The 11,632-nt window shown below is 36.9% G+C and overlaps 1 protein-coding gene across 3 annotated transcripts; it reads right to left on the bottom strand.

Annotated features, from left to right (window-relative positions):
* Positions 1 to 337: 337 nt before the first annotated feature.
* On the bottom strand, positions 338 to 11,343 carry LOC142610515 (uncharacterized). 3 transcript variants are annotated; one of them, XM_075782326.1, is made up of 12 exons: positions 8,338 to 11,343; positions 7,859 to 8,098; positions 7,330 to 7,459; positions 4,717 to 4,869; positions 4,318 to 4,553; positions 4,132 to 4,201; positions 3,542 to 3,748; positions 2,110 to 2,333; positions 1,640 to 1,718; positions 1,367 to 1,507; positions 722 to 1,004; positions 338 to 637 (listed from the first exon to the last, which is right to left on the bottom strand). In XM_075782326.1, the coding sequence occupies exons 1-11, from the start codon at positions 11,112 to 11,114 to the stop codon at positions 831 to 833; spliced, it is 4,431 nt and encodes a 1,476-aa protein (XP_075638441.1). In that variant the 5' UTR covers positions 11,115 to 11,343; the 3' UTR covers positions 338 to 637; positions 722 to 830. The 3 variants fall into 3 exon arrangements, with proteins under 3 accessions (XP_075638441.1, XP_075638442.1, XP_075638443.1); XM_075782327.1 differs by having other exon boundaries at positions 7,859 to 8,103; positions 8,343 to 11,343; XM_075782328.1 differs by lacking the exons at positions 338 to 637; positions 722 to 1,004; positions 1,367 to 1,507; ... (1 more) ...; positions 2,110 to 2,333; positions 3,542 to 3,748 and adding an exon at positions 3,856 to 3,993.
* Positions 11,344 to 11,632: the final 289 nt, after the last annotated feature.

The following is an 11,632-nucleotide window of genomic DNA, read 5'->3' as shown; positions in this document are numbered from 1 at the left end:
GAATAGTACCAAATTTTTTTTTTTTATTTTGAGAAAGAGTTTTAACCTATGACGTTCACTCCTGATGATAGCTCCTTATCATCAGACCAAGACACCAATCAGTTTTAAGTGTAGGTGGGGATTGAACCCTAGATCTCTTATACAACCATCATAGACTTTACCAGTTGAACTAATTGGAACCCACAAAATAGCACCAATTGAATAGTAGTGGAGCACATCAAAATTTTTGTCCATTATCTTTATTTAATTATTTTATAAAAAATAAAGAGAAATCATAAAGATAATATATATATATATATATATATGACATGACAGATAAAATGGCTTAACAAGAGCATAACAACATTAAAAATTTCACTTCTACTTTAGATATTAAATATTAATATAGATATTGATTGATTATAAATAATAATATTACAAAATTAACATTCACTCTTTTTCTGTCAAAAATGAGGCACACCGATCACTCCCAACTCTTCTTCCTTCATAATATGCGCTGGCTGAAGGGTTGAGATGCAAGGCAAAAAATTCGTAGTAAGTTGTGTATATGAACATTCCCAGTGTATCAGGACCAAAACTCCTTCCTCCATTATTCCCTTTAGACCCTTTACATTAAATAGAATCCTCAAGCTCAAAACTGCAATATCGACATGATAAAATTATTTATAGACCAATGGGCAGGGTCACTTCCAACAGAATGCATTATTTGACTGTTAATTACCTGACTAGATCAGTACCCAGAAACTTCCACAGATCCTTCGTGAAACTTGGAGTCATAAGCTGCCATGACCTGGTTACTAAATATATATATGACTGTTACCAGTTGAATCTCACCATCGAAAATTTGAATTTCCATATGTCTTCCAAGTCTCCCGCCAGTATCGTCTGTTCGAATTTCTTTCAAATTGAGAGCTGTAAGGATCTGAAGATCTTCTATAACTGCTGCTTACATGGCATTCTTTTGGGGCTTTTCTCATTTCCTCTTCAAGATCATATTGTGAGCGCTGTTCACAGAATGGTTGATCAAAAGGAAGTACTACATTTTTCAACACAAAAATATAGAAAAGAAGGAATCCATGCAAAAACCAGGGATGGCTATTTTCTGTTGGTAGACCAGTAAGTATTACAAGCCTTTCCTAATGCAAAAATCATTTTTTCTAATTGAGGTTTAAGCAGTCAGATTAACATCTTTCCTTCACATGGAACATGAAAGAGAGACACACCCCCCACATCAAGCAAAACATGTACAAAGGTTGCAATAGCAGAAATAAGTGGTGCAAATATAAGTAATGCTGCAAAAAATGGAAAAATGGTGTGATCATGCATAAATATTTCTCAAGTTACTCTCATTATGTGGGTGGCAAACCTTAGTGGAATCTGATAGCACTGCATATGCCTCTCCAATCATTTTAAAAAGCCTATCAGCATCCTTGTGAACCTCCTGGGAGATTTCCTTCCAGAGTCGCCCCTCATCTCCACTTTCACTTCTTGCCAAGAATTGACCAGCCTAAAGCCCACCAAAAGAAAGAGAAAAAACAAAACAAAGATTAGAATAAACCCCCTACAATGAGTAACAAGTCTGGAATTCACATAATAAATATTCTAAAATGAAGGGTATGAACTACAAAAAGCTTTAAACCTTGTCTGGATGATGTCTGAGAGCTGCCTTACGGTATGCCTTCTTGATATCAGATGCTGTGTCAGATGGTTTGATTCCCCTGGCATTTGAGATTTAAAGTAGTGAGTATAACATGGAAGTTTCAAATAAGCAGAAACTAGGCAGAAGCCACAGACAAAAAGCTTCAATAACTTTAAATTCACAATACTCTGTATCCTGTTTATTACATCTAGCAATCAGCCCTACTTTCACCATAGAACTTCATAGATAACCCAGAGAAATTTGGGTAAAACGCAACATTCCTGTTGCATGATAATTCCCCCCATTCCCTTTTTACTTTTAAAACAGGAAACAACTACAAAACATGTTTTTAGACACCATCATTTAGAATTCATTTGGACTGAATAATAACTATGGGCTTCAACACAAAATATATAAGGCAGTCTGGCAATACTAGTTTGGAAGGCTGCAATTGAGATTTAATAACTTACAAAATCTTATAAAAATCCAAAGGAATTCCATTTTTAGCTTCTTCTTCCATTGAAGGCAGGTGGCGTCGAGCTTGCCTTAACTCTTTCACACTGGATGGTGTGCCAGACTGTTTGACTTTTTCACCAGATTCATTTTCAAGAATGGATACAAGCCTCTGAAGGTCACTAGCAGCCTGTCCATAATCTCTGATCATCTCATGTAGGGTGGCCCTTCTAGAAACAGCCTGTAGAAGGGCAGGATCTCAGTCACTGAAATACTATAAAGGAACCAATTTATGTACAAAACTATTCTGCAATAAAATTGCTGATTAAATTTTAAAATAAACTGAATAATAATGGGGCATTATTATGATTGAGTAGGACAGTAGGACTACTTAGAAAAGAATATTATTGACATTCTATACTGGGAAGGTAAAAAAAAAAAAAAAAATCAGCTAAGTAAAAGAGAAGCATGAATTCTCAAATTTATTAAAAAAAAAAAACTCTGCATAAGTTAGGATTGATTACCCACAATCTACTTAATAGGTAAAGAAAAGCGCCAAACATGTCATACAAGTTTGAAACAGCATTTTCCTATGTTCTTTTCCTGTTTTCCACTCTCATTACTAACAAGCCTTCATGTTCCATTAAAATCAGAAGGCATCAAGAAAAGTCAAACCTTGTAAAGCATTACACACCACCTACTATATCGTGTAGAAAATTTAACTAGAAGGCATCAAGTCATAACCGTTCTAAACAGGCTGAAACATGAAGATAGGACAGGAGTGTCATATTTTATATATGAATGTGTCAATCACAGAACGGATCATGGACCATTTTTAAAAACAAATCACACATTGTTGATTAACCTTGATTAAATTACCTTCTGCATATCAATCAGAGGATCATATATAAGCTAAGACATCAATCTAGTAGCAGATCAATATTGGAAAACAAACTTCTCTCCTAAAAAAGAGACAAATGACAACGGTAAAATATCATCCATATTGCTAAAGTTTACAAAGTGCCATCACAATTTAATAGATCAGTAACTACAGCTCATATTACTAACTAGTAATCATAAGAGAAAAAATATTCAAAATAAACAAAGTGCTTTTAGTCACAATTTAGCGTAATCTTTAATGGCCAACAAAATCAAAAAGATGCATCCATGGATTCCTTTCGCATCACTACACAGTATCTAAAACAATAAATAAAATATGACACTAAGAGCCCATTTGGGAACAACTTATTTAGCTGAAACTGAAATTTTTTTGCTGAAAGTGTTGTAGATAAAGAAAAAAGTTAAATGAAATAGTACAATAGGACCCATGAATAAAACCAAAAAGTGCAGTGGGACCTATGAATAGTACCAAAAATAAGCTAAATAGTAAAATAAGCTAAGTAAAACTCTAATGCCAAACGCACACTAAGTACACACTCAAAGGCATACCTTAGCATAATTTCTATCAAGGGCTATGGACAGACTGCAATCTGCAATAGCATCAGCAATTTGGCCCAAAGCTTGGTATGCTGCACCACGATTGCAAAGACAGATTGCTGCAAAAGGACGTGATTCAACATTGCTAGATAAAGCAACGGTATAGTGCTCTATTGCGTCAGTATACTTCCCTGATCGAAATGCTTCATTCCCTGCATTCTGTTGTTTACAAGAATGGTAAAATAAATTAATAAAATCAATAGGATATATGCAGATCCTTAAAGAGTTGATTAATATGATAGTAAGATTCATGTGCCAACAAAATGGTTGAGCAAGTCAGGAGTTGCATCTTACAAAAAGTAACATACCAATCCATTCACTCCCATACATATTTATAAATCTCTTTATTTACTTGGATGTGCTATATCCATAACAACCAGTTCCTCAATCAATTTCATCAAAACCTAGTAATTGTGAAAATTCCATCTTTCATAATTGATATAGCAACAGTTACGCAACACAAGATACAAATGAAAAAGTTTGAAATTCAAATTATAGGAATTCAGATTCCAAATTGAACTTATAGAGAAAAAATGAGATACCTTAAGGCGTAAAAGTTCACGTATGGTGACAGCTAATGAAATGGACAATTCCAAATTCTTGAATCCATTCCTACATAGTTGAAATTAGCATCAGAAACCTCCATAAAGCCAGTAAAAGTAAGAAATGTCATGATTAAAATTGGCAAATGGAAAAATAAACTCTGCTTCATAAAGATTGTGTAGTACTTGTCTTTAATAGATCCCACTTTTTCCAGCTTCTGAAGCAAATCAAGAGCTGCCTCAAGCCTTCCCAAATGAAAGTAGCACCTGGATATCAAGCACCACCTCCACAGCCTAACAGATGAGTAACTTTCACACTCAGAACCATCCATATTTGCTCCAGTGCTCAATGATGCGAAGTTCTTTTCAGCAAAATAAAGGCTCTGCTCACACTGCTGAATTGCTTCATCATACCTCCGCAACTGCAAAATGCCACAAAATAGTATACTCACAGCTGAGACCAATACTTCGGGCTTAAAAAAGATAGACTTACACAAAGAGCAGTTGTCAACTATCCTACATTGAATGACTTTAACTTAAAAACAATGATAAATGAGTGGACAAGTAAGTTGAGTAATTACAGACCATCAAAAGGGCCTCTGCTTTCATTTCAAGTAATTTTTCTGAGTATGAACTTATTGACAAAGCTTCATCAATAATTTGTAAAGCACTAAGAGTGGCATCAGAAGTTCTCTGTTCCATAAGTTTGGCAGAATGTTTTGTACTCTCAGCCACTTTCTGCTAGTAACAAAGAAGCACGTGGTTAGTATTTTATTGAAACATTAGGCATAGAAACACAGAAACATTCCCATGCAGAAGAAAAACAGAGATATCAGTAACACAATATGATTGCCCAAGAGATCAGTAAGTTCAAGAGGAAGCATAACTGCATATTAACATGATCAATTAGGTACCAAGTGCATAGCTTTTAAAATTTACAACTGTATCTTATATAAATCATGAATACTTGAGAAACATATAGATTTCATACAAATACAAAAATACTTAAAACAATATAAATCATCTATTATGACTCTGGAGAACAGTAGGTCACTGAACATTTTGAAAGGTTATTTTTAATTGCACTATTCATTTTCCTTTGTATGTTATATTCAACATTTTGTTTTCATTCATTCATTCTTTCAACTGGTGAACTTAAAAATCCATGTGATGCTCTTGGGCATACATCAGATCTTTTCCAGTCAGGCTTGGGGAGAGGTGTGAAGAATCAGTGCAGGATGGCCATTATTATCTTGATTAGGTTTCTGTTATTGCTCTTTATTCAAAAAAAATTAAATCATTCTCAATTTCATCTCCTGCCAATGAATTCTAGCTAAAACACTCAAATGGCACCTATTCCCCTTGTAAGAAGAACATGGAGAATGAGGTTGTGAATTCAAGACCCACTGGATGCATGTGTAACTTCGCAATCCAAAAAAGATTATACTTGGAGCACAAAGCTTCCAATTTTGAAAGGTTTGGGAAAGGTGATTGGAGATTGTCTTAACCCCCCCCCCCCCCCCCAAAAAAAAAACTCCCTTTGTGCGGAGAGTTGATTCTTGGGCTTGAACCCATGACTTGTCGCTTTGGGTGAAAGGCACTTGGCATCGCACTAGGGGGAACCTCCGTAACTTACCAATCCCAACCAAAAAGGAAAAAATAATCTCAACTTCATTTCCCGTCTCTCCAATCATTAAAGCTGTTAATACTATCGTTCAGCTTTGTGTCTAAGAACAAGCTTGAGGCTCTACATTATGCACTATAAAATTTCTCTTCCTTCTATTATCCATTGCTCGATTTGAAATTGAAGAATGTCCATTGGCAATACATGATAATTGGGGTTATCTGCAACACATATCTGTCTAAAGGCATTCTTACATTGTTATTTCTTCGAGTGCTCATTCCAGAGTGACATTTTCTTTTCCTTAAAACTGATCTCAATTTAACATATATCTTCAACATAACCTTAAAATCTGGATCTTGGATCAATTCCATATCATGTAATATGCTGCTAAACAACTGGCAAAAATTGGTAATTAACACACTGGTATGACAAAAATTACCAGTGGATTAAAAAAATTATCTAAAGTAGGTCACAAAAATGTATTTAGTGATTGTTACTTGCCAAAGAATACATATACTCTTGCTTAACAAGGCCTTACCTTATCACTTTTAACTCATTAAACAATTCAAGCTCTTACTTAGAAGCTACATAGGTTGAGATATCTGATGTATGTTTCTAGAAAAAGTCTCGTCACTACTGCTCCTGGGCATGATAATAAACTACTTAGCCCTTTAGAGTGAATGCTGTGGCAGGTGGGGTCAATTTCCCATAGATTTTTTACTGGTTATAGGTGCGTCCAATTCCAAAGGGCATTTCTTTAGAAAGGTTCCCTGAGTTATCCAAGAGGAAAAAAATGTCTTATCTCTAGGCTTTAAAGAAATCATGACGTTTCTGGATATCCTGCTGCTGATTTGATACAAGACAAATAGCATAAAAAATCTACTTAGAATATCGCCCACTTGTGAGCAGTACTTATGATGTAGAAAAAAAATAGTATATAAGGTCATTATTCCAAATCTGAGAATACTGAGACATCATACTAATTTAAGATTATGTTTGTGATATGTAATATGGAAACCAAGGAATTTCTTGCTTCTACTTGTACACAAAATCTTCAGGGATTATTGGGCAGAAAGTAAAATAACAGCAACATTGTGTTCAAAATATTAACAAAATGAAGTCAACAAGAAAATTAAAACAATGACTAACATTGATCTGTAGAAAGTAGTAAAAGAGCTAGGTTGACCGAGATCCACATTCCATTTTCAGCCCAATGACGAAGCATAAACTCTCAATACTAAGTGACACCATCAGATACTTTAATTTTGGGGAAATCTCCAAAATGAATTATTTAATTATTTTTTTGTTTGTTAAGTTGCATACACCACAAAAGTGGGAGCTTTGTGCACTGGGTACGACCTTCTTAAGTTGCATACACACTTAGCAGGTCTTAATCCCACGACCACACCCTCCACCCCATCCTTAGGGGAGGGGGAACTGCCATTTGAGCTATAGCTTATTAGCAATTCAAATGTAATTATTGATGTACATTTTACATAGACCCTTTCTGAATCAACATAATAATAACATGATCACATCGGCACTACCAATATAACAGAAAAGAAATTCAGTACCTGAGCCCTCTGAAGGCCTTCAGCAGCCTCTATTATGAGTTTCCGATCCAAGCAAATACCACCACCTGATTCCAGGCACTTATTGAAACACTGAATTGCATCGTCCAGTTCCCCAAGCACAAGGTGACAACTACGGGAGAAAAATATTTATTATATGCAATGTCTTTGTATAAAATGAAGAAAGCATTACAAAACCCAGCACTTATGTATATGCTTCTAAAATTACGTAATTGCCATATTTCATTATGGTAGTTTCATTAGTGAAGATTATAGACATATAATCTCTTTCTAAATTATTCAAATAAGATCCAAATGATGACTAATATCCCAAATTATAAGAAGCAACCACCTAAATCATTACAAGACTCACATTACCCCACCATCCAATTTGGTATAGCATATCATTTAATTGGAAGAAATTATTTTTCCTATAAATAATATATGCACTTTTTGTTAATAAATCCAGATTCCAGAGCCAGATAAATCATTTTGTACTCATTATTTGAAATCATACAAATGACAGTCTTACTTTGCAGCTCTCATTTGAGCTTTCAAAAAGTTGGGATCTAGTGCAGTAGCCATCATAGAGTCCCCTAGAGCTTCCCTTATTCTTCCAAGACTCCTCCGTGTAGCTGCACGGTTGCTATAGCACAGAAGAAGAGGCTTAAGGCAGCATCCCGATCTTTCACTAGAAGGGACAGAAATTATTCCTTGTGTGTATAAATCCTCAGCTTTAGACAGCTCCCCATTTGCATAAGCTTTGTTTCCCCTGATGTAAATCGAATAATAATACACATGAATAATAAATACATATTCTCACAGATGAAGTAAAATTAATGTAGATCAAAGCAGCATAGCCAATTATCAAGAAAGCTGATCAGAAGAATAAAATTAATGTAGATCAAAGCAGCATAACCAATTATCAAGATAGCTGATTAGAAAAACATTCAAAGACTGTTAGGTCATTACGATGAAAAGACTGTTAAGTTATTATGATGCAATAAGCACCTGAGTCGCAACTTCTCACAGGCTTCTTGAATGGCAGCAGAGTAAGAAATATGCCCTTGCTTGACTTGTTCATGCACTTCAGATTTATGCTCTTTGTCAAAAAGTGAAGATGGGCTGGTACGGGGTGACAATTGGGCAGCAGATGATCGAGTATCAAGAGATGAATCACGACCAACTTTTGCTCTACTTTTCTTTTTATATGAACGCTTCATTGCAGTTGCAGGTAAACTACCTTGTGCAGATGATGATGCAGAAAATGTAAAACGTCTCTCCTTTGTATCTTCCAAACTCGAACCAAAATAAAATGGTGTTTTACAATTGTTTTCTTGCCTCTCCATATTTAAGCTGAAATCAGTTCTAGTATCTGTAGATGCAACACCAGCAGCACTGCTGCTGCAGAATTGCTCAGTTTTAGAGCCAGAGAAGGTTGTATCAGCTCCATAAAAGAATCCTTTTGAAGAGCAATCACTACCAAAAGAACTTCCATTGCGACAACAAAAGTTCTCCTCATTTCTCTGCTCCCTTTTATTAATATCAACCCCTGCAGCATTAGCCAAATTTTCATCTTTAGGGTCATTATGAACTTCTGACTGCAGGTCTGAGGGTTCAAAATTATTATCTGGATGGGAGAACTCTTGTGAAGTCACAGAAGCTTCTCTTGAACATGGATTTGCTGCTGTGGTCTCCTGATAGGGAGAAAAATCCATGGGTGAGTAACATCCAGGTGTGCCTGGGTTTTCTTGGGAACTGCTTTCCTTTGCTACATTATCTTGTTCTTGCCCCAGCTTTTGCTTACTTAGGGAAGGCGGCTTTGGTTTTCCCCTCTTTTTCTTTGATCTTTTGTCCTTAACAGACCTATTCTTTACCGAGAATTCCGAATTTTTATTTATTTCAGGAAACAAATTCTCTTTAAAGCAAGAAGGATCCCAATTTGGTGTGCTGAAGGCCGTAAATGAAACCCCTGATCCATCTGGATTGCTTGTAGAACAATCTCCATCCTTATTTTCATGTGCACCTGTGAAATGTATTGCAGAAGCACTTATATTTGGTTTTAAGTCAAGACCAATTGATGAGAATGAAGATGGTGGCGCAGATGCATTCGGTAGCATATCATCATTTACTTGACCTTGAGGAAAATGGACCTCATTAAAATCCTTACTGACTTCTGGCTGAGCAGTAAATGGTTCGGAACTAGAAATTCCAATAGAAGCACAAGTTGCCGAACTTTGGTTTAAGGAGTCAGAAGCCTCTTTGCTGCTTCTAAACACAAATGCAGCCCCAGGATTGGCACACGAATTCTTGTCTGCATCTTCAGTCTGGTCAGCACCATCAACATTCTCAGAATCATCAATTTTCATTTTCCTCATTTCATCTGGGAGTTCAAATAAGGGACTTGTGCTAGAAGCTTTTGCTACATTGCTACTACTTTCAAATGCAGTTTTTCCCTTACCTTCAACATCAGAACCCAAATCACTGATTTGAGTCGTAGTGCTTCCACAGTTTCCAAAACTTTTCTGACTATCACTTCCAATTGGAAAAGCTCCCATATCACAATTGTCATTCAAGCTCCTATTACCATTGATATTGAAGTTAATAGCAGTAGCTTTCACACTAGAAGACTCCGCTTTCATCATCTCCTCAATATCAGAAACCATATTTTCAAAATTTTCACTAGATTCTCTCTTTGGCAAGTTCTTTGACACCGAATTAAACCAGCTAAAACCAAACACAAAATCCTGATCATCATTCTTCCCAAGCTCCACTACATTCCCAGTTTTCAACATGTCATTAATTTCACAATCCAATGTACTCACCTTCTTACCAAATTCTCTTTTTTCTGAGACTGAAGCTGACCCTAAATCGCTCTTATCAGCACATCTCTCAGTCACCAATTCAGCTTCCACATTCACTTTATCCCCATCACAATCCGACTTTTCCCTACGCTCACCACACTCTCCCTTCTCTGAATTCAAATTCGACGGAAGATCACTTCGACTATCACCAAACACATTATTCACAATACCATCCTTTCCACATTCGGTTTTTGTCATTAACTTCATTCCCCCACTACCTTCAGAGCCCAATTTATCTCCACATTCACCACTTTCTCTCTTTTTTTTGTTCAAATCCAAACCCAAACCACTCCCATCAGCTTGAAACACAAAACCAACATCACTGAGCTCCCCATCCTCCAATCCAGACCTTGCTTCCACCTTCCCCGCATCACCCACATCCGATTTTCCCGCCTTTTCACCATTCACTCTCATTTCCTCACTCGGCTTAGCACCAAACACAAAACCCACATTCCCCACACGCTCACCCAAACCCAAATTCGTATCCAAACCACATAAATTACCATTACCTTTACCATTACCACAACCATCAGCACCAAACACAAAACCCTTAGCATCACCATTCAATAATCCAAAACCATTACTACTACCACTACCACTACTACTTACCGTATTCGACGCGGAATCCGATCGAAACGGGTTAAAACCCGGCCCCGCATCGCTCGCCGCGACCGACTTCGACCTCGGTTGCTGCCTCCTCAGCTTGACCAGCCTCGGCCGAGCCCTAGAGCCCGCCCGGGCGACATTCGAAGAAGAAGCCGCCGCCGCCGCGGCGGCAGCTTCGAAGCTGGAAGAGTTGGAGCTGGGAATCCGATTATCCGAGAAATCGCCGAAACTGAAAGAAAAATCGGAATTAGGGTTCTGAGACTGCGTGGAGTCCATCGGAGACCGTACGTCCATTGCCGCCGCCGACGCCGGCGGCATTCCCGGCGGAGATTAGGGTTTAGATTTAGGGTTTGTGATAGAATTTGTGGTTTTGGTTTTTTGGGTTTTGGAAGTAAAGAACAGAAAGAAAAGGAGAGAGAGAGAGAGAGAGAGCGAGAGAGAGTGGGAACGGTGGGAATAGAAGTAGAAGTAGAAAAGAAGAGAAGAGAGGAGAAGAGAAGTGAAGAGAAGAGGTTTGATTTGATTTGATTTGATTTGATTGCGTTTTTAATGTATTTTTGTTTGTGGGTTTTTGGTTTGGTTTTGTGACTTTTTGCGTTACTTTTTGTTTGTTTTTCGGTTCGTTTAACTCGTGGAGGTTTCTAACAGGAGGAGAACTCAGGGAAGGAAACATGGGGGAATTTGAATTTGTTGACGTGGCGCGTTTTAATAGTATTTTACATGTTGATGTGATTGTAACCTTTCAACTTACAAGCTACACACACAACGACAACGTTACTCCACTGTTCTTATATATATATATATATAAAATAAATAAATAAAAAGTTACTCCACTG

This window comes from Castanea sativa, chromosome 9, assembly GCF_040712315.1.
Source record: "Castanea sativa cultivar Marrone di Chiusa Pesio chromosome 9, ASM4071231v1".
Classification (NCBI taxonomy): Eukaryota; Viridiplantae; Streptophyta; class Magnoliopsida; order Fagales; family Fagaceae; genus Castanea; species Castanea sativa.
This window is presented reverse-complemented; position numbering and strand designations above follow the sequence as displayed.

What these genes read in the sequence shown, in the direction of transcription:
- LOC142610515 (XM_075782326.1), bottom strand. Translation starts at nt 11,114, where the DNA reads ATGCCGCCGGCGTCGGCGGCGGCAATGGACGTACGGTCTCCGATGGAC. An exon ending in TTGGATTTTTATAAGATTTT is followed by an intron (nt 1,719 to 2,109) that starts GTAAGTTATTAA and finishes CTCAAATGCCAG; the next exon opens with GGGAATCAAACCATCTGACA. An exon ending in TGCTATCAGATTCCACTAAG is followed by an intron (nt 1,005 to 1,366) that starts GTTTGCCACCCA and finishes TTCTGTGAACAG; the next exon opens with CGCTCACAATATGATCTTGA.